This window comes from Wyeomyia smithii, chromosome 2 (genome assembly GCF_029784165.1).
Source record: "Wyeomyia smithii strain HCP4-BCI-WySm-NY-G18 chromosome 2, ASM2978416v1, whole genome shotgun sequence".
NCBI classification, from domain to species: domain Eukaryota; kingdom Metazoa; phylum Arthropoda; class Insecta; order Diptera; family Culicidae; genus Wyeomyia; species Wyeomyia smithii.
The window spans coordinates 22,256,496-22,280,513 of record NC_073695.1 but is presented as its reverse complement, the minus strand read 5'-3'; the positions used below and the strand labels follow the sequence as shown (position 1 = coordinate 22,280,513).

General features: G+C 35.6%; 1 protein-coding gene across 3 annotated transcripts in view; it reads right to left on the bottom strand.

Annotated features, from left to right (window-relative positions):
- Positions 1-462: 462 nt before the first annotated feature.
- Positions 463-24,018, bottom strand: part of LOC129721647 (zwei Ig domain protein zig-8) — a 544,433-nt gene continuing 520,877 nt past the window's right edge. For all 3 annotated transcript variants that reach the window (XM_055674441.1, XM_055674440.1, XM_055674442.1), the window contains one exon: positions 463-4,027. In XM_055674441.1, the coding sequence (XP_055530416.1) occupies positions 3,873-4,027 (155 nt within the window). In that variant the 3' untranslated portion in view covers positions 463-3,872. The remainder of the gene's footprint in view (positions 4,028-24,018) is intronic.

The window sequence follows — 24,018 nt, the reverse complement described above, 5'->3', positions numbered from 1 at the left end:
CTTCCGGTTTCCGAAAAACATCGGCAAATGACCAAATACCACCTAATATGGGTATTTCCGGGATTGTTATGACGCACTGAGGCCACAAATCGACCTCAGACAACATTTTGATTTGTAAGATGACGACTTCCGGTGTCCGGAAAACGGCCTAAAGTGACCAAATACCACCCAATATGAGTATCACCGGATCCAAAAGTCGAGGATGTTGTCATTCCGATAAAACCAATCATTTTTAAACGATATAATCGAATCGCAAGGAATCAATGAATTTGAAATGGTTGAAATTATTGAAATTAAACACTAAAATAGGCGGGACGAAGTTTGCCGGGTCAGCTAGTATGTAATAAAAATCAATGGTTGCTTCATCTAACTTAGCTCAAAATTTTTGAAGTATTTTTTTGATAAAGATCCTTAGAAGAGAGACATGTCATCGAATAGAATGAAAAATTAACACACCAGTCATAGATTTTTTACGAAAAGAAATTTTTATTCATCCTTTCTCTGTATTATTTTTTTTTCTTTCTTCAATAGATCCCATCGCGGGAGTTTTCTCTTAAGTACTCCTTGCTACATTAATTGTAATGGTGATGGGTTAGCTCCATCTCACTTCCTTATTATTTCACCGTCCTTTTTTTCTGGTTTCCATGCTATTCATCAGGATTTTTTTTTGTTTGCTTCCTAAGCTCTGTCCAAACAGAAAAAAAAACCAAGGGAAAGAAAAGACGCAAAAAAAGTGTAGTTTAACTAATTACAGAGAGTTTTGTCGTCTTCGCTCTCGATGGGCTCGGACTCTAGTCTTCACACTCGTTCACTTGATCAGACGTTCTTCTCTTGATCGTAATTATCATCTTAGTGGATTAAATAGTTTAACTACGCTTTGTTTTTTTGTTGTTGTAGGTTTTAGTAGTCATTGTTTTTTTGTTTTGTTTCGCGGGGATTTTGGTAATGGGTTCATTTTAGTTGGACTTATCTCTAGAACTTTATAAATTTAATTAGATTTAGTATATTACAAATCACCGTCTCTTGCGTGTGTGTGAGTGTATTTTTATTCCACTGGTGGATTAACTTAGCTTAGTTCAACAATCATTTCCTTTTTACAGCTTCCGTTCTCTTAGACTGGGAATAACAAAACAGGATCCTTTAAGGATTTTTTCTTTCGTATGAAATGGTTAAAGTTAGATCGTTTTAAACGAAATTGTCCTAGAAAAGAGTGTGCTTTGTTTGGTTTTATTTGCGCCACGTTCCGGATTGTACATGCTCGGACCTACTATTTGGTGATAGGATTATGAATTATTTTACAACCAAACAGTGATATTTTTTATATGAAGTGGCACCATATATGCTTCAAAGGTGTTTTCCAAAAACAGATTTTTTTTATGCAGAACTTATCTCCATCGTAGTTTTGGTTGCCAGACAATTCCTCTGTGTAGTGAATCCGACTTTTGTTGCTGTAACTTTATGCTCAGAAGTAACAATTTGGATTCGTATTTCTTGCAATAACAATTTTACGAGTTTCAGTTTTGATGGGATTGAATTTCGTTTTTGCTGCTGCGGTGTGCAACTTTCAATTTAAAAATTTAAAAATTTCCGAAAAATTAAAAGCATTGAAAAAATAGTTTGTCCAAACCGATCAATTACCATCAAACAAATTCTTTCCACTCCAGTTGCTGCAGAAAATTCTTTGAATTGGTAATAAAATTGACCGTTGCAGCTGTACTCGACAAATGAACAATTATTGATTGATTTTTTTTTCGCTGCACTGCGATGAAATGAAAATAATCAAACAGTGTTCAATTTAATTGCAGATAGCTTGTGCTATGAAATGAAAACCACTCGAACTTTCGAATGCTTCGCATTTTGTGACCGTTAGTATCGTTTTCCGGACCGAACGGAAGTACTCGGTATCGCACAATTTGTATCCACTTTACGCTGTTTCGACAAACTACCGCACTCTCGCTGATGATTGGCTCTCAATCATCAATCATTGTTATCGCGGGCTATGGAATTGAATGAAGGGGTGAATCATTCTCGGAGCTGCAAGGTGCTCGGACCGGACCACACCATCGGAGAACTTTTCACAATTAACGAACCATTAATTATGCAAATCAGACATTTCGGGAACCGCTTATGAGTAGTAATCAGAGAAGCTGAGCCGTGTCGGAAGTGGCAATGATGAATTTTCATCAAGGTGCAGCCAAGCTATTCGCAATCTGTGTCCGACTTTTTTGTTGCTTTTTTAACTCGTTCCAATTCGATTTAATTTGTACACATCATGTTTGTTATTCTTACTTTGTAAACATTGTGGCAGTAAACAATGATGAAGGCCCTATTCATTTTTCATTCACATGATAAATATCCACAGGAAAATGGGAACAATTTCGTAGGGTGTCCGAGATTCAATTACATCGATTGACTTTGTGAGCAAACAATAACGAGATACTCATTGAACTCATGAAGATCGTGACTATCTCGTATCATTGTGCGTAAGATTGCGCATGTTCGTTTCAAATGGGGAAGGCAGGATTGAAAACAATAACCTAATTCCAATGCAACGTTTTGTAATCGAATATTCGACCCGATTGAGGTCACACTGTCGGTTGTCATTCCAGTTTCCCAGGTGGGAGGCGAGAGGCGACCGAAAAATTTTCCCTTTTTTCGGATGCAAAGCCTTTTAATTAGTGTACATTTAATCATTTACAATATTCAAAGTGCACGTGTTCGGGTAGGAAATTTAATCCCACACAGCACATATACGCGAGTCTTGGGGCACTGCGGAAAGCGACGGTAATTAACATTCAAGAGCGGTGAATGATGGAGGAAATACGAGTAACAACAATACTTAAAAAAATGGATTTAAAAAAGGTTGTAAGAAAGCAAATAATACGATCATGATGAAATTTGGCAGCAAAGTCGAAATTCAACCAAATTTTCACCTTCAACTGTGATGCAGTGATGCAGTTCTTTATCAATAGGACTTTTTTCGGTTCCCCATGAACTGGTTGTTAATGATTTACTTCTGCACGTTTCAATATTGTTGCTCTGGAAATTACATGTACATCAATCGAAGTCGGTTTTGCTCTTCTCTGCATATCATTTGTTTGCTTCTTTAGTTAATGTTAGTTTCGTGTTTCTTTTTCCGTACGAACGAATGGCAACTTTGCTAAATATTAAGCTCTGATTTTTTTCTCCAGTTGATCTTTTTTTTAGCTATTGACCTGCTCGGGGCATTTTCTATTTGGTTCTGTGGTTACTCACATTTTAACTTACATGTTGGAAATATGTACAGAAATTACTTATTGGTTAGTCGAAACTCCACCGTAGTGCGTGGTTACCAAGTTGCTGTGTGAATTTGTCTAAGTTTGGTGAATTCGCTACGGGTTGCAGTGTTTTAGTGTACTTAACAATGGATTTCATTTACGCTATTCTAGAGTGTATCCTGTTTTACCTTCTTAACATGTAACTGTGTAGGGTTGGTTTGGAGTTTTCTCTCCACACTTTGGGGGAAAAAATTGAACATTATTTTACACGGTGTAACACGCCCCATTTGTTGTTCCAGCATCGCGCATTTTAATTTCCGTTCTGGGAACGTGCGGAAAAGAGATTTACAGTTTTGGTTTTCCACGCTTTGCATAGCGACGACGTTACATCGAGTGAATTTATTTGAAACAACGGGAGAAATTATCCTATCCATAGATCGTCGTTTTGAGTTATGCAACCGTTTTTGTTTTTCACAGAATATACACGGGAAAACGATACATCCTAATGGTCGCGGTTTTAACAATTCCTGCGCCACGAGGCTACCTAGTGAATTTCGACAGCAGCGTTGCCTGCTGCTTCCCTTCGAAACAATTCGTGGAAATTTACGTTTCCATTCAGGCCTGATATCGAGACGTCAATAGTAAAGATGCTATCACACCGGGAATCACGAATAGGCAGTCCAACAACAACGAAGATAGGTGCGAAGTCACCGCAATTGTAGCCCCAGCACCGCTCGTTTTCCGGCGAGAAATGGCAGCTGTGTTGTCACCTGAAATGAGAAACAGAAAAAAAGACCCAATTATTCATGCTGCTCAACTCACTCTCCGCTGGTGAAAGTCTAATGGCAAAACTTTATCGACAACAGAGTTATTTACTCTGAATAAAAATTTATTTAAATTGATGTTTCATTTTGAGCAAAGTAATTTAGCAACTCATCTGTCAGAAAACTGTAACACAGTAATAACGATCACCCTAGGGCCCTTTCAAATTGGCCCCAAAATTCTGACGACTATCGAAGTGGTTCGTTAGTTGGATTTTGAAAGCCGGATAAAACTGCAATTTCACATTAATTCAACATTCATTCACTTCCAATCACCGCTCCCAAGTGAATGAACCGCACGAAAAGTTGTTCCAGAAGCATTTTTCCGCCGATTGTTGTCGTTACTGCTAGCTCGGCGCGCGTCAGCTTCTCGTCATTTCCTGCTCCGGCGGCTATGGTGGGTAATTATTTGCCAATCACTAGAAAAGCGGCGAAAGAAACTACGGCGATGATTCATTAAATATAAGCCCCAGGAAGCGCACAGACGGGAAGGTTCTTCAAAATAAATCTTTCATTTCATACTGCCACTTATTCTCTTTTCGCTCGGCTCCGAGGGTTTACTTACGCTGGCTGCAAAGTAAGCGAAAATCGATTTCGGAATTTTATTTCACTTCCATTTTGAGTTCGATTCGATGATTGATTACGGCTTTTATGGCTTAATCCAGCGGGCTTTGTTTGTCGTTTCACTATCCGCAAGCCGCTGCTAAGCGGCTTCGTACCAAATTGTGGTTCGAGTTTATGATTTTTGCGAGTTCGATGGATGAAAGTAGAGTTGTATGAGTCAGTCTGCCAATCAGTGAATAATTTCACTTAAATCCCAACTTTAAGCCAAGTTGAATGTGGATAGATCTGATATTAGACTCCAATCGATAAACATAGCAACAAACGAAAATGTTACTACCTTGGGATTCAAACATTGTGGAATCCTAAAATCAATAATTCTTACTACCATAAAACCAGAAATTTTTAGATACTGAAATCCTCCATTCCAAATTCCAAAAATATTGAAATGCTTAAAACTCAAAATTGAAGATATTTGAAAATTAATCTATTAATTTCGAAAGCAAAGCAAAGCTTTTGTGCTACATTCCGATTCGAAACTCGGACTTTTGTTTTATTATACACAGAATTCGCTGCCAACTGTTTTTGTACACAGAACAATTGCGGGGCTAGCGCTACGATTCTGCTGACATTAACAGTCTCTTCCGAGCCAGGACTGGAATATATGACGACTGGTTTGTTAGGCCAGCATCGCTCTTCGAGACCTGCTGGAAGGTCCGAAGATTTCAAAATGCCCCTTGAAGATTTTAAAATTCCTTAATCCCACAAAGCATAAATCTTCAAAACTCAATATCGTAGGGTATATTAACCCTCTAGTGCCCAATGCCGCCATTTGGCGGACTTCAGTCGAAGTTCCGAAAAGCTTCAATAAATACTTAAAAAGTGTTTATAATGGTTTATAGTGATTTTATCTAAGTCCGTTTAGAAATTAATTTGGGCACTAGAGGGTTAATTTTAAAATTTCGAAATTTTACCATGGTTCAAATTCGCAAATCCTGAAGTTTCGAAAACCCATAATTTTGAAATCCTTATGTTTTGTATTGTTCTAAAATCCTGAAGTCTGCAAATCCAAAAATCTCATTCTCAAAGCCTACAATTTCTGAAATCTTCAAATTCTAAAATCCTAAGATTCTTGAACTCTTAGACCCTTGGCATTCGAAATCAAAAGATTTCAAAATCTTATTTTAAATACAAAAAGCTCTAAATTCACAAGTTTCTAGAATCTTGGAATTCTAAATTCTGAGGCTTACAAAATCCTGAAATCATAAAATCTAAATATGTTTACATTCTAAGATTCATAAAAAAAAGAAAAAAAAGAAGAAAAAAAAAATCAGAAAAATCGTGTAATCCTATTTTAATCCTTAAATTCCTAAAAATTCGATATTTATTTTTTTTATTTTCACTTACCTATAGTATTTGGCATTTGAACTTGAAAAACCATCTAAATAAAAAAAGGCTACATTTCAAAATCCTCAAATTACAGAGTCATGATATCCTTGATTCTTAAACTCATTGAATCGAAAAATCTCAACACCAAAGAATCAAGAAATCAAAAAATTAAATAATCGAGGAATCCTAAAATCTAAAAACTGGGCAATTGCGGGGCTAGCTCTTCAACCCTACTGTCGGTTTAATTCAAAAATTCAAAAATTTTACAGTCTTTAATTCCTACAATCCTAAACTTATAGAATCCTAGAATTAGGTAATCTTCAAGTCTCGAATTTGTTTAATGCTAAGATCTTGAAATTTAAAAATCCCTAAAATTCTAGAATTCCAAATCTTCAAATACTGAAATTCTAACCAATAATGTCTAAAATCCTGAAACTCCAAAACCCATTCAATCAAAAATCTAATGAATCGTAAAATTTTAATATTTTCTATTTTCCCAAATCTCGTAATCCTAATTTCCTAAAATAATTAAATCCTAGAATCTTTCAATTCTGAAACTCTCAAAACCTTAAATTTCAAAATACTAGAATTAAAAAAACAAATTTAAATATATTTTATTAAGTTTTGGGGCAACCAAGTGTCATGTTTGTTACAATTTATGTGTGTCATAATTTTGAGAAAAACGAATCGTGCAATACGTATTTCATTGACTCCAAAGCAAAAGTTATGTATTTTTCGAGCAGTTGAGAAAGAAAATCTGTTAATAGCTTTAGCCCTAGAGTTTGGTGCTCATAGAACGTGGATTTGAAGATCAAACAATCTAGCGGTTCCACAATTTCACATAAACAAGCATCAGACTCTCCTGAATATGCTAAAGAATGTGCAGTATAATTCATATTGATATTGCATGTATAATTGTATAATTATTAAAGATAGCGAAAATTCTACGGAGAAAAATACAGTGCTTTTTCGATTTTATCACGGTCAAAAAAAATTTAACGGTGAATTTGGCGAAACCGTGAATTTAGCGAAATGATAAGAATTAAATTTTTTGTGTTGGATTAAATTGAAATTGATGATATTTTGAGTATAATGATGCACTTGCATAGTTGAATGGAATTTAAGTTCAAGATACAAATGAATAAATAAGAAAAGGTTAGTTTTTGATATTTTTCTCTATTGAATTTTCGCGGGCCTTCTCACGGCTATTATACATGCAATATCAATATGATTTGTACTGCCCATTTTTTAGCATAGCTAGCAGAGTCTAATGCTTGTTTATGTGAAATTGTGGAACCGCTAGATTTTATAATTTTTAAAACCACGCTATATGAGGACCGAACTGTAGGGATTTTTAAGTTGTTAACAGATCTTCTTTCTCAACTGCTCGAATAATACATAATTTTTGTTTTAAAAACAATGAAATACGTATTTCACGGTTCATTTTTCTATAAATTATGACACAAACTATTTGTAACAGATATGACACTTGGTTGCCTCAGAAAATTGATCAAATAAATTGAATTTATAAAACTATACACATGCAAGGACACAAGGCACAAATGAAAATGATGTTTCGAATACATTTTCTGCAACTGGAAGTACATTATTCTTGATTTGAAGTTATTGTCAAAAATATCATAAATTTCAATTGAATCGAACACAAACCATCCATTTTTTTATTTCGCTGAATTCACGGGGAATTTTTGTTTGACCGTGATACAATCGAAAAAGCACTGTACTTTTTTCTGGGCGCTCCGTTTTTTGTCAAACCTGAGCTCATTAGAAATGTTTTTTTTGATTTTGATTTTTTTGTTGAATTACCCAAATCAACTAATCATTGGAAAGATTTTTTCAGAAAAACTTATATTTGAACAAACACCTACTTCAGAAGCTTGAACGCCATTCGAAAGCCCATACGCTTTCATATAAAATATATAAAAATCAGAGATGTACGTCGTATAAAACAAGAATTATATCGAAATCACCAAAACATGTTCGTCTCGACCGTTTGTTTTTTGTTAAATCTAACCTCTAGAAATCCAATATTTAGAATCATCTTAAAATCCTACAATCCTAAGATCCTAATATATCACAACCCAAAAATTCTAATATTCTAAAATTCAAAAATTTGGATACCTTAGCAACCCAAAATACTTAAAAACTTAAATCCCAAACTCTTCAGAATCCAAAATCTTAAAACCAGCAATCAATGAATTCTAATTCTGGAATCTTGATATCCTAGTGTATTGAACAAACTTTTAAAATTCAAGTCTCAATACCCAAAAATTCTAACCTCTTGAACACCTCAAGTTTTGAGATTCGGAAATTCTAGAACGACCAATTGAAAGGATCTAAAGTTGTACAAACTTTATATTCCTAAAATCCATACCTTCCAAATCCTTAAATCCCAAAATCTTGGAACCATGATAGACCCAGAAATCAAATCTCAAACACCCGAATAGCTTAAATACTAATGTCTGCAAATCCGAAAAACTTCAAAGCCCTAAATCCTAACATCTAAAATACCAAGAATCTACAAATTCGAAAATCCTAAACTAATAAAATATCCAAGTTACTAAAGTCTTGAAATTCCTGGATCTCACAATTCTTATGTTAATTTTAAGATCGTTGAATTTATAATATTGGAACTATGAAATCCAGAAATTTTCAAACACTTGAACTTCAAAATCCTAAAATGCTAAGATCATGCAATTCTGAAATCTTTAGGACCTTAGAAGATTTTTAAACTCCGAAATCCTGAAAATCCTAGAATTTCACACACAAAATTCCAAACTGTCTGCGCATACAGCGTAAAAATGCAATGCGCAGTAAGATTTCATCATCAAGCGTTAGCTTCTAATATGCGTCCGGAACATTCTAGCAGCAAGCGTCCCTAGCATTCAGTATTCAGGTTACGACATACCGCAAAGGAATTCCATTATCCTTCTTCAGGATTGGTCACCATTCATCAGGACTTTTCTTTCACAACAGTATACTGCATCGACCACGCATAGCCTTCCACCCTACCAGCAGCGCACCAGCAGCCAACAGGAAGAAGAAAACACCTTGCGCATGCTACAGTGCGTCTTGAACTGTCCTACAGATCAGACGTTTTTTCGGTTGCTTGTGGACTGGTCTTTGACTGCCTATAGCTTCAAAGTTTGTGTTTTGCCAGTGTGTCTTTTAAAGATTACCTTAAAGTTATTTCCCATCAGTCTTTCTCAAGACTACCTACTTTTGAATTAAACATTTGTTTTAACTTTTTTCGTATCACCTGAAATGGCTGGACGGAAAAAGAAACCTCGCATCGCTGCGGGGAGGAAAAGAGAGGCATCTCTTTCTGACACTTCGAGTGTCTGTAGTGACAATCCTTTTGATATTTTGCCTGAGCAAGAAGCTGGTGAAATGGAAGTTATTAATAATGAAACTATACAAAATATAAAATCTTTAAAAAAGGAGAAAGTTCCACCTATTGTGGTAACTATTTCTTCTGAATTTAATATATTCAAAAAGGAACTTTCAACGTTTGTTTCTGACGTTAAAGTTACCTATCAGATTGGCCGTAGAGGTGAATGCCGCTTATCAGCCGACTCAGTAAAGGGTCGTGATCGTCTTGTTCAGTATTTAACTGACAAGATGTACAAATTTTTTACATACGACACCAAGAACGCCAAGCCGTTCAAGGTTGTCTTGAAAGGTCTCACCAACGATCAAACCGTTGATGAGATCAAACTTACTTTAACAGAATTACTTGGCATAGCCCCTACCCAAGTAATTCTAATGAAACAAAAATCACGAGGCGAAAACAGTCAGAGAACTGGAATTTCCCTTGTTAATTATTTAATTCATTTCAACCGCAATGAGGTTAACAACTTAAAATTTTTTGAAAAAGCACATGCTTTGTATAATGTGCGTGTGAAGTGGGAAATTTATAGGAAGTATGGCGGAGGTGGGAAGCATATCACCCAATGCCGTACTTGCCAACGTTATGGCCATGGTTCCAAATTCTGTAACATGGACCAAAAATGCCTCATTTGTGGAGACTCTTCTCACAAAAAGAAAACATGTCCTGTGAAAGAGAGTAAAAATTTTCGCTGTGCGAATTGTAACGGCAACCATATGTCAAATTTTTACCAATGCCCAGTCCGTTTAGCAATTGTTAAGGCAAGGTAAACAAAGTTCTATTTCTCAATTAAAACAAACTTCAAAACAAAATTCTCCAAGCGTACCAGTGACGCATAGTTTACCTACTCCTTTGCATACCCGTTTAACTTATGCACAGGTTACAGGTAGTTCGAACATTATACCGCCTAGTGTTGGTAGTTCGAAAATGACCGTTAATATGGGTAAGGAAAACACGCTAGAAAATAATTGTACACCTATTACTCCAGCTAATATTGCTGCCGAAAATATTTTTTCTAATGTCAACTGCCTGGGGCCTATTACGGCAGGTAAACTTTCTTTTTTGCAACAGGCAATGTTCGATCTTATGAACGCCATGTTGCAGGCAAAATCAATGTTTGAAGCCATTCAAATAGGCACAAATTTTACTATTAAAATTGTTTCTAATTTAAAATTTAGCAATGATTTTAAATAAAACAATTAAAATATTAAATTGGAATGCTTGCTCATTGAAGGCCAATGAGAATGAGCTTTTTAATTTTTTAACAGTAAATAATGTGCATATTGCAATTATTACTGAAACATTTTTGACACCTAACATAAAATTAAAATATGATCCCAATTACGTGGTTCAAAGATATGATAGGATTCAGGGTTCCGGCGGTGGAGTTGCAATTGTTATTCATCGCCGAATCAAACATCGTGCTCTTCCCCATCTTGAGACGAAAGTTATTGAAACTTTGGGAATTGAAGTTCAAACTGAACTTGGGATTTTATTTATTGCCGCAGCATATTTACCATTTCAATGCACACGCGAGCTCAAAAATTATTTTAAAGGTGATTTACAAAAACTCACCAGAAATCGTTCGAAATTTTTCATAATCGGCGATTTTAACGCTAAACATCGTTCATGGAATAATTCTCAAAGTAATTCCAATGGAAACATTTCATTCAATGATTGTTCTTCAGGATACTATTCTATTTTGTCTCCGAATAGTCCTACATGCTTTTCTTCTGTAAGAAACCCTTCAACAATTGATTTGGTGCTAACAGATCAAAGTCATGTATGTAGTGATTTGATCACACATGCTGACTTTGATTCTGACCATCTTCCAATAACTTTTTCTTTATCCCATGAATCAGTTTTAAACCCTATGAGCTCTGTTTTCAATTATAACAAGGCTAATTGGGAAAGTTACAAAACTAATATTGAGAGAAATTTCAATAATGAGCTTGATTTGCAAAACGAAGTGAATATTGATTCCGCTTTGGAAGCATTAAAATGTGTTGATGCCAGGAATTATTCTGTTCCAAAGGCTCAAGTGAAATTTGATTCACCAATAATTGACGAAAATCTTCAACTTCTAATTCGTTTGAAAAATGTCCGCAGACGTCAATATCAACGTTCTCGTGACCCTGTTTTTAAAACTATTTATAAAGATTTACAGAAAGAGATTAAGCATAGATTTACTCTTCTGAGAAATCAAAATTTTGAGACTAAAGTTGAAAAATTGAAACCATATTCAAAACCATTTTGGAAGCTGTCGAAGATTCTTAAGAAACCTTCAAAGCCTATTCCAGTTTTAAAAGATGGTGAACGCTTTCTTGTATCCAATGAACAAAAGGCTCAAAGACTTGCTCAGCAGTTTGAGAGTGTTCATAACTCAAATTTGAATTTTGTGAGTCCAATTGAAAATGAAGTCACACATCAATTTGATTCAATTTCTTCCCAGAATTTTTTACCTGCAGAAATAATTGAAACTAACTTGAATGAGATTAAATCAATTATTAAAAATTCCAAAAATATGAAAGCACCTGGTGACGATGGAATCTTTAATATACTAATCAAACATCTCCCTGAGAGCACAATGGAATTTTTAGTGAAAATTTTCAATTGCTGCTTCAAAATTGCAAATTTTCCCAAATTATGGAAAAATGCAAAAATTACTCCCATTTTAAAACCGGATAAGAACCCAGCTGAAGTTTCAAGTTATCGACCAATCAGTTTGCTTTCTTCAATAAGTAAACTGTTTGAGAGAATTATTCTTAACAGAATGATGTCACACATCAACGAAAATTCAATTTTTGCAAATGAACAGTTTGGATTTCGCCATGGGCATTCCACAACTCATCAATTGCTCAGAGTTACTAATATGATACGAGCTAACAAATCTTATTCCACTGGAGCTGCTCTTTTAGACATAGAAAAAGCGTTCGACAGTGTTTGGCATAAAGGTTTGATTGCGAAATTGCAAACTTTTAATTTTCCAATTTTCCTAATCAAAATTTTAAAAAATTATCTTACTGATCGAACTCTGCAGGTTGTCTATCAGAACTCAAAATCTGATAGATTTCCTGTCAGAGCAGGTGTACCTCAAGGTTCAGTCTTGGGTCCAGTCCTGTACAACATATTCACTTCAGTTCTCCCTGATTTGCCTCCAGGATGCACAAAGTCATTGTTCTGCGATGAAACAAGCATTTCCGTAAAAGGCAAAAGTCTTCGTGTCATATGCAGTCGATTGCAGAAAAGTTTAGATATATTTTCTTCCTACTTGCAAAAGTGGAAAATCTCTCCCAATGCTTCTAAAACTCAAATGATAATTTTTCCGCATAAGCCTAGGGCTTCTTTCCTCAAGCCAAACAATAATCACGTTGTCAAGATGAATGGGGTTATTTTAAGTTGGTCCGACAAGGTTAAGTACTTGGGACTAATTTATGATAAAAAACTTCTTTTCAAAGAGCACATTGAGAGTATACAAGCCAAGTGCATCAAATATACGAGATGTTTATATCCTCTCATTAACAGGAATTCTAAACTTTGTTTAAAGAACAAACTTTTGATTTACAAACAAATTTTTAGACCAGCAATGCTTTATGCTGTACCGATCTGGTCAAGTTGCTGTTCAACAAGGAAGAAAACGCTCCAAAGGATTCAGAATAAAATTCTGAAAATGATTTTGAAGCGTCCTCCTTGGTGTGGTACACTCGAATTACATAGACTTACTGGTGTTGAACCATTAGAACCTATGTCAAATAAAATTATTAACAATTTTCGACAAAAATCGTTGCAATCCTCAATTGCTACGATAAGCTCTCTTTATAGCTAATAAGTTAACAATTAAGTTAGTTGTAAGTTTACTTCCCCTTTTCTGACAAGTAGGTTAAAATCCCTACGAATGATAAGTCCTAATTGCGAAAGCAAACAAATCCTAACAATTAAAATTACAAATTTCTAACAGTGTTGAGAAGTCACCATTTATGATTGGACACACATACTCATTATTTACTAATATTTATCATAAATACTTAAGCTACTAACAAATCCCCCCTTAAAATAAAAACCTTGCGCATGCTGACGTAACCATTCTTTATAGCAGCAGTAGAAGGGATGTGTTTGAATTTTCTATATAAGGTGTACGGTTCTAGCTTTAAGCTTTTTTTCTCTCAACATTCTTGCCGAGCAACGAAGAGCCAGTAGGAGAATTGCCACCGATACTGGCAACTGCTGAAGTTTATACAGTCCACTTGAAAGGCATAGTTGACCGGACGACAGGGATCCAATCCGCCTTTTTCAAGGCATGAAATGAGTTAAAGTTTTTCTCCCACGCTCAGATGGTCACTGTGCGATCGTTTTCCTATTCCCACTCGAAGCCAGGACAATGCGCTCTGACACAAACTATTTACAAATATTCAAACCCCAAACTCTCCAAAAACCAAAAAGTCTTCAAATATTAAAATTCCACAAAAATCAAATTTCTCTATTTCCCATGATCTAAATGTACTCGAGGTCTCCTAATCTTGAAATTTTAATTCTCTCAAAATACTACAATCCTCAAATAATGAAATCCTAAAATCTTCAAATTCCAAAATCCTGAAAATCCCAAAATTCCAAATATTTGAACTTACTTCTCCCAAAATACTAATATTTCAAAAAACCAAAAATTATAAATCCCAACATATCCAAACCCCACAAAAAGCAATGCTTTGGTGCTACATTCCGATTCAGAACTCGACCTTCTGTTTGATTATACACAGACTTCGCAGCCAACTGTTTTAGTGTACAGGACAATTGCGGGGCTAGCGCTACGATTCTACTGACTATTTTCCCGAGCCGAGACTCGAACCCACGACGATTGGCTCTTTTGGCCAGCATCGTACCGCGAGACCAACTGGAAGACCCCACAAGAGTTCGATCTAATTATTCCTTACATATTAATATAATCGAGTTCTTCTAATCTTAAGATTATATTTCTCATATTCTTAGGATCTTGCAAATTAAAATACTATTGTCTAAAATCCTACACTCTTAAACTCCTTACAATCTAAATTTTAAACCCTTCAACTTCTAAAATCGCCTTAAATCACCTCACAAAAAATAACGAAATCTAAAAATCTCGAAAACATGGAATGTTAAGATTTTGAAATCTCAAAATTCCAAAATTTTCCAATCTTCCAATCCAAAAATCATGAAATCCCGACAAACTAAACTAAGTAATAACATTGAACTTCTGAAATATAAATATTTCGAAATAACAAGATCTTCTAGAAAATAAAATTTGAAAACCCTCTAATCCTAAAACTCTAAATTCTTAAATTCTAAAATGAAAACAATAAAATTTTAAATCAAAAAACCATGAAATCTCAATAAAGGTCAAGATATCAGAGTCCTGGAATCCTGGTATCCAAAAGCCTTGTGAGGAAACTTTCGGGCATATACTTTTTGAGACGGACCTTTCCGGGTTCCTGGTTTCCGAACTATGATGGACCAGGGAAGTATAGACTAGCAATGCACAGAATTGTACAACTCTAGAGTACGTGAATAAGTGTGCCGTTTACTGAATAATTTTTTTTTTTTTTTCTTCACATAACATTTATTTGACACGGCACAAATACAATTTAATGTTTAACGGCGCCAATTATATCTGATGACTTAAAAACTAAAGCAAATTTTTTATCCTCGCTGCCGATTACGAGCTGAAATTAAGTCTAACTTAAAACTAGCATGGGATTTCCAATCAGTGTTTTGTTGTTCATTACTGAATAATTTTGCCTTATATATTATTTTTACGATGCTAGCTTAACCTATCTTACTGGTAAAGCAAAAAAGAAGGCTGGAGAGCCGTGTTCGATAACTTACAGGCATAGAATTTGGATGGCACAAGGCCTACGCAATAATTGTAATTTGAATCCGTTGCGCTAACGGGCGTTGCCTGCGCGGTAGGTATGCAGTGAAATAAATGAACCATAGCGACAGTGCAATCGCACCGTCATTTGTTTGCACTTTGAATATGTATCGATGCGGATGGCTTGTGGTGATTTTGTATTTAGTTTTTAGGTAAGTTTTTCTTGACTCATGACAGTCTCCACTTTCCTGAACTATTTAGAAATCCTGAAATTCTATTATGCTTAAATCCTAAAACCGTTATATCGTCAAATTCTGAGTTCCCAAAATCTTGGAATGCCTCAAATTTAAAGATCCCAGAATGCTAACATCCAGAAATTCAAAAATTCCGAAACCTTAAAATCCCAGAATCAGTAATTCCTGTAATTCTTAGCTCCTAAAATTCTAGACCATTTCAATTCCAAAATCCAAGACCAATTGTGAGGATCTTAGTTTGTGAAAAATCTGTATCCCATAACCACAAAAAAAAAAAAGAAATTATAGGTATTATTATTCATAAATCCCAAAATCCTGCAACCATAAATCGGAACTCATGCTTTTGATTAGCTTTAACCCTAAAGTCTGCAGATCAGAAAAACTCAAATCTGAAATACCCAAATCCTAACACATAAAATGCCTGAAATCTCAAAATTCCAAAGTCCTTAACCTAATTAAGTAAAAAAATCCCAAAGTCTTGAAATGCGATCTTTAAATTTTTAGGCCAATGTTAAGATTCTGAAAACTTGAAATATTGAAACATAAAAATCCTTAAATTACTAATCCTTTTAAACCTAAAATCGTAGAATCGTAGAATCTCAAAATCCTGAAATGGCAAGCAATTTTGAAGTCGTTAGGTCTAAGATTTTTATGTCCTAAAATCCTAACTATCCTACAATTCCAAATACTGAAATTTAAAACTAACACTCCTCAAACACTAAAATTACAAACTTTCAAAAACCAAAAGCTTTAAATTCTAGAATATCAAGCTCCCCTAAAAACCAAATCTGATAAACTTTAAAACCTTATTGTACATGAACTCTTCTTATCTTAAAACCCTAAAACTTGAGGTAAAACTAAAATTCTCAAATCGAGAAATTTTCCGAATTTCAAAATCCTCTATTTTAAAATCTCAAAATCTCGAGATCCCCAACCTAGGATTTTAAAAAATTTTAAATACTAAATTCCTAACCTACTAAATCTAATAATCCTTCAAATGAAATATTAAATCCATACACTTCTCCAACTCACATTTAATCCTAAAATCTAAAAATAAAAGAATCTCGAGTTACAAAATTTTTAAAATCTAAAAATCTCAGAATCCAGAAATCTTAAGGATTTGGAATTCCAAGATCCCAATATTATATAATCCTCTAAAATTTTAAATATCTAAATATTCTGGAATGATAATGAAACTTTATAGTCACCAATTTCAAAATCTTAAATCGACTGAATAAAAATATCTTAACATTCTGAAAGTTTAATACCTCAATCCTTCAACTATTTAAATTGTAAAATCATAAAATCCCGAAATCCAGGAATCCTATAATCCAAAAACCTTTTCCAAATCCTAATATTATGAAACTCTGAAACTCCGGAATACTATAATTTTGAGATCTGAAAATTATTTTATTCTGAAACTTCAATTTCTGAGCTCCCAATTTTGAAACCGTAAAATCCTTCAACCTTAAAACTTCAAAATCCACAAGTCCTGGAATTTCCCAAAATCATGAGACCAATAAATCCTAAATCCATAAAGGCTAAGAAAATAATAAAATCCCAAAGCCCATTGAATCATATAACTTCAAAACCCTTAATTAACAATATCTCAAAATATACAAATTCTATAATCATAGAATCTCCGAATCCTGAAATCCAGGGATCCATAGATCACAAAACCTTTATATTTTTAAACCTCATTATTCCGGAATCCTGAAATTCCGAAATCCAATACAGGTCGGACTCGATTATCCGGAGACTCGATTATCCGGAAACTCGATTATCCGGAATTCGATTATCCGGAATTTTAGACTCGATTATCCGGAATTTTATTTTTTTGGTGTCCGTTTTCAATTTTTATTTTGAAATTTCGCCTTCACCATCCCTTCTGGCATATTTGTTACCATTTAAGTCAATTCCGGCATGTTTGGGAGAAGTTAGAATTAAGTGAAAATAATCAATGTCTAATTTATTTTTTTTGCTTCTCAAGATTTCTGCCCTTTTTGCCTCAGATATAACTGCTGGTTACGGCACTGCATCATACGAATAAATAAAAAAAAGAAATATTTATTTTATGTTCGTTAATCGCAAAATTTCGGTATTTTTTTGTGTGATTCGATTATCCGGAAAACTCGATTATCCGGAACGAAAAATATTTTGATGTTCCGGATAATCGAGTCCGAACTGTATTTATAAGAGCCTAAAATCATTGAATACTAAAATCATTAGCACTCAAAATCTTGAAATCATGGAATCCCTAAGTCATACAGCCCTAAAATCTTTAAATCCTAAATTTCCTCAAATCCTAATATCCCAAAATAATCCGATTATTGAATCCTTAAATCTTTAAATCTTTATTTATTAAAATTATCAGATCTTAAAACCCCGAAAACCTCAAATCGTAAATCATTTTAGTAACATAATCTCAAAGTAGAAAGATCTAAAATCCTAACATTTTATAGTCTTGGAATCTTAAAATCCTTAGAGCTCAAAATACTAAAACTACAAAATAAAAATTCCCAAAAATATTTTTTAGTTTTGAATTCCTTGTATCCTTACCGCATAGGAGTTGTTTTCTTTTCTACGTTAAAACTCAAAATCTTTGGAACTTGAGTTCTGGGATCTTAACATCCCTCAAAATCTGAAAATCCTATAATGTGAAGCTTCCATAATCTCAAAATCTTCAAATTTCTTACTACCCAAATAACTAAAGAATTCATTGTTATAAAATATTAGGAATCCCTGAATTTGTAAATCTATTAATTCAGGAATTCGTGAATTTACCCTGCCATAGATCTAGGAAAAGTAAATTATTAATGAAAAAGTTGGGAAGGTTGTGTACGACTGATATTATTAGCAATATAAGTAACATAATTAGTACACGCAATAGTTCAAGTCTTGTACAATCAATGTGTCTTTCCGATTCGCACAAAATGTGCACTAAAATCGCACAATAAATGATTGAAATGCATAACGCAACTGTTGTACTGCGAATATAGATTGAAATCAGAACATATATCATATACACGAGAATCGTGATGTTCCGGTAAACTTCAGTTTCGGGCGAACGATCATTTTGGGGCGTTTGAAAAATCGTGCTTCACTTGCGAGTCACGATTTGCTACGACTTGCTCATCCCTACTGTGCAGCCGAAACAACCTTCAGTGATCCATTCTCCCCCACACAATTTAGTGACGCTGGTGCCAGTAACATGGAATCATATGCATATGAATAAAACCAAAGTCATATGTAAAAGCAAAATTTTTTGAACAAACTCAATGTCCTTTTAATTGATAATGATTCAATGAGGCCTCTAAATGACCGAATTGATCATTGTGAACCGATCAGTTAATATTTTCATTAATCTGGTCAGTATCAAATTATCAGCATTGATTGCTGGTTGCACTGTTTCAATGAGAGCAACCTTCTGAAAAACATTATCAATACCAGTTCAAATCAACATGACGATACTAACGCCAGTTGAACTTTTTAAGTGTAGTAGTTTGGAGCTGCGGAGCAGAGTTTAGCATGATTTGTGTTATGCCCAACACGCAATCATTGTAATGGTTCCCTCGCTGTCTCTGGCCAATCACCACTGAATGTCCCTTTGGCCAGTTTTATTGTGGAAGGGAGCTATTTTTGTCAAAAGATATTTGTCGATCTTTTGTAGACTTCAACGCAAAGGAAGGGTTAGTTGGGAGCCTGAGAATAAACCTCGAATGGCTTAAATCAAAACAGATTCTGTAACCTTGCAGTAGGTTAGAGAATACCCTCGATTGAAATTAATCATTTTGATGGTCTGAAGCGGTAAATTTCAGTAATAATTCTTTTTTAACTCTCGCTGATGTTAAGATTACGACAGAATATCTTGTATCAATATGTTTCTGTCAGTAACTTCTATCCAACACTAATAACATAACTTTCTGAAAATAATGCAGCAACTCTAATGAGATAAAAGAATTTTTGTCATCTACACATCATCCCGATTAAGAAAATACTAATATTGGATGGTATTTGGTCACTTTACGCTGTTTTACAGCAACAGGAAATTGTTACCATGGATTTGTGTCCGAGTCCGATAGCAGGGCATCAAACCGATTCCAAAAGTATTTGGTCATTTTTGACTGTTTTCCAGAAACCGGGAGCCACTATCGTGACTTTCAAAATTGCGATTGTGGACGATTTTTGGCCTCTGGATTTCATCCCCGTTCCGAAAATACCCATGTCGGACGGTATTTGGCCTTGTTTTCATCTCTAATCGGTCAGAATCTGCGTTCAAATTAAGGCTCTACATATTTCAATAGAACAATAAATAACATAAAAAATCACAAATTTGAATGCTTGGCTAGGTCACGAGTCGATTACTGCAAGAATGATGAATTTTCGTTGAAGACTGACTGAGTTATAAGCGTTTGAAATTGGACTATGAAGCTCCGATGTACTCGGTATTTTCGTTTGTATCTTTATCATAGAATAATACAGACGGAATTCTATATCAAATATCTGTGATTTTTTGTCGTAATTATAATGACGCGCAATTTTTTAACCTTGTATGGTTGCAGAAAACGCGATGTTCGAAGTGATTGCCAACGCATTTCCCGGTGGAATCGCTTGCTTTATCACACTCCGTTACTCTGGTTCATTGCGATGATTGAGCGAATGCTCATATCTGGGGGGACACAATTAATCAAGAGAATAAAACAAAACCGGTAGAGATTAAAATCGTCGTCATCGTCAATGCCGATATTGCCACGCGGGACTAGATTCGATCGTAGAGAAGCACGGTCCCTGTAACCGCAATGACATACAGTAGGATGATGGCACTCAGCACTAGCAGCACTTCGACATTTTCGATCCACTCGATGATGAGCGTCGCGCTAAATTGTTTGGATGATGTTGGGGATTATCGGCTTTTCCTCCAGCAAGAGATCAAATTTTACGACTGATAACTGCATCCGTGGAGAATATTCGATTGGTACCGGGGTTTTCTTGTACTCTAGGTTTTTAGCAGTCAGTTTAAGCAATGATTGACGTGATTAGGATTCACGCAACTCAGTTTGCCGGAAAGGATTATTTCGTCATTCGATACTCTCGTACATGATTTAAATGTAGGTTTCCTCCAGTCATATCCGCCTAGGTTTTCAATTTTAATCACGTCTCGAATGGGCCGACTAGCTCCACATTCGCGCTAAAGTTGATGCTATTTAGTATCTCCTGCTATGGTAGCACTTATCTCGTAACTGGCAGATGCACGTGGCCACCTGCTATGGTGATTATACACCATCGTGATAGGAAGTCGGTGGACGTTGCACTTTTTCCTGTTCGCTTCTCCGAGCCCCACTGGGCCTGTTGAACACAATAACAGACCAGCCAGCAGTGGAGCGAATCATGATCTCTGCGCTGTTACTCAACGTCATGTCGTTATTCCGATAACGTGTGCGAGCTCACTTCATCATTTCGCTGGGTTCTTAACTACCATAACCACCGCACTGCACTTGTTCGATGTTCCTGTACTCTGCTGGTGAATCATGCATATTAATTCACGGGAATGAGCAAAGAGGTTTTACGTGCTCGCCGGTGGTAATTATGCGGGGCTGGAATCAATTCGATAATTAAAAATTTGCAACTTTTCGAGTCTATCAGCAGTCTATGAGACGGATGTTACTACGGAGGAAGAATGGGAGTACACATTAGCTATGAATACATTACTTTGGTAGTCATCCAGTCTAGGTCATGTTAAGGTTTAATTATATCGAATCTGAGTCTATCCAAAAAAATTTAGCACGATTTATTGGACGAAAAACTCAATTCCAAGTTTCTTCCTGAATCCTATTTCCTAGTCCAAAACCAAAATACATTTTCCAGCTGCTGTTTACCTCAAAACGGCATCGATTTTACTTAACGAGGAAATAGCTGATATCCTGACACGGGTTCGGAAGGTTTGCACAATGATCCTAATGATAGTTTGACGTACGCTAAAATCTGTTTCTTTACTGACAAAAGTTCAATTTGGGGTCTGCTAGAACGCCCTTCACCCCCCGAGCACGCAGCTGCTCGCTCTGCATGCGGTACCTGGTCCAATCTATTTTCCATACCTAGCGTCATATATTTCCTCTGTCTGCCCTATTATAATGGAGCGAATCGTTTCGAGGGTGGATCTACAGCTCTGCAGCAGACATCCACTTTTAGTGCGCACAGGACCAGTAGTCGGTCTAGCAGGAGGAGAACGACGACGACGATGGTACTTGCAAAATCACGGAACGTGATTGATTAGAGCTGTTTTTCTCCTTGCTGTTCTTTTCTGCTCTGCCGACAGTCTCGAACAAAGGCAAGAGAAATTTCCAAGAATAATTCTTCCGATGAAAAATGGGGATCAGAATAATGGCACGAACTTTAAACTCTTCTCCGGACTCCGCGTCGGCAAACTGAAGACTCACGGCTGCAGACGACGGCGTTACTCTGCACTACTGCAAACAGCGAAGAGGTGAAACACGCTGTTTGTTCGCATAATCACTTGTTTATCTTTCAACTCTGTGCAGCGCGCGGTTGTTTAGCGTGGATAGAAATTTTAGTATGGATGCGCTTCGAGATCAACCGTAACCTGGACAAACAAGAATTGTACGAGATTCTGGGAATGACTATCAATGGGTTCCATAATAGTTAACTTTTCTCTCTATTTGTTTGTCATGGAGACGCATGGTGTTTTACTCCACCATGCGCCTCCTTTTAGTTTTATTACTGTGATAAAAGTTAGGCTGAGGATTGTAACTTTTCATAGATGTAAAACAAGTGATGGAAAGGTCCAAAGCTTGAGCTTAAGCTGAGCAGTAAACTCTTGCCCACTTGACAAGTATATCATTCCTGTTCATAACGGTGGATGATTCTGTATTTATGGGTAAGCCATCAACCACTGCAAACTAAAACACGAGAGTTACACAACTTGGAACAGAATATGTTATTAACTTTTCATTCGAGCACTCCAGCTTTTATCAAAATGATAGCACTACTCGAAAAAACTATACATTTGAAAAGTGAGTGCGTGTCAACAAGTTTGTGAATTTTGCAGTTACTCAATTATTCTATGTATGATTTGCAAGCAGAAAACCGAAAAAAATATTTAAATTATCGCATTTTAATGAAATCTCTTCATGCACAATTGTTATTTTTGCTTGGATCCGTTATTTCAAACCCTTTTCAACACACCGCTCTAAATCGAAAATATGAAACGACATCGGCTGCTTTACTGCTGTTCAAACATCTCCAAGCCATTCGGAATTGCAGACGTTGAACTTGTTAAGTTGATAACATTTTCTGCGAAATGGTATTGAAACCTCCTGAAAATGCTCGCAAAGCCCGCTATAATGAACCGTTCTGCCGATTCTATGAATGTATGTCAACCGAATCAAAAGCCTTTTCCATCTTTGACAAAGTAGTAATATATCACCAATCTAGCACGAAAGTAATCATTTTCCGTTGCGTTGCTAGCTTTTCATTTCGCATCAAACAACTGATTTCTGTGGCTGCTATTTGCCTGAGTGTTGGTGCAAAAGTTAGTTGCTATCTGATCGAAATTACGTTGAAATCGAGTGAACTTTTTTTTTCCTTTAGCAATGAATTTTCACTTTCGTACAGTGGATGTTCGGTTTGTAGTATAAATCGATAAAACTGCTTCCCTGGTTTCCGGTGTAGAAAAACTGTGACCAGCTTGAAACTCAGTCAATCAAATCCACCCAAAATTGCATGCCAACGTCCAAAGGAATAGATTCCATGTTTGTTAAACATAACATTTTCATTCTTTATTTAAGCATGCTCGTGACTGTTTAGTTGCATCGCTTCGGTCACATATAAGCTTTTCGGAAATTCCGGCAAAGCAACGAACTTTTCCCCTCCGATGATAAACCGATTATTGTGTAGCAACAAACACTCAACTCTATCCAGAGCACACATATGTTTCTGCCATTGTGAGCGTGAGAAATGCGGCTAGCAAACAGAACGGAGAGAATTGTTGTTTCCTTTCAACAGATTTGCTCAATTTTGTGCGATTGTTGTCACTGTCGGATCAAGTCAAAAAGTTTACACTGCACCCGGCGGTGGGAAGGATGTTGCCACGAGCGACTGACAAATAGAAGCGAAAAGAATTGAAGCTTATCCTGCAATGTTTACGGTGAGACCGTGTGTGCTTTCTTTCACTGGGACGATTTTCGACGCGTTTGGGAGATCAATAGTTTTGAAGGGACATTTCTACTCAGGGCTTTTGGTATATGTTCAGCAATAGCTTCCAGCTTTATTTGTCGAGTTTCAGAACAATAACTATAGTAAGAACGTTGGCACCCAACATGCTTCTCCATGATTTATTTAAATATTTCAATGAAAAGACTACAGTACCTACTAATTAAGCTGTTAACACTGAAGAGTACTTTCAGGTCAGATAGTAAATCGGTTTGTCTCGACTATACTACTATTCAAATAATGTATTTTCAATTAATTT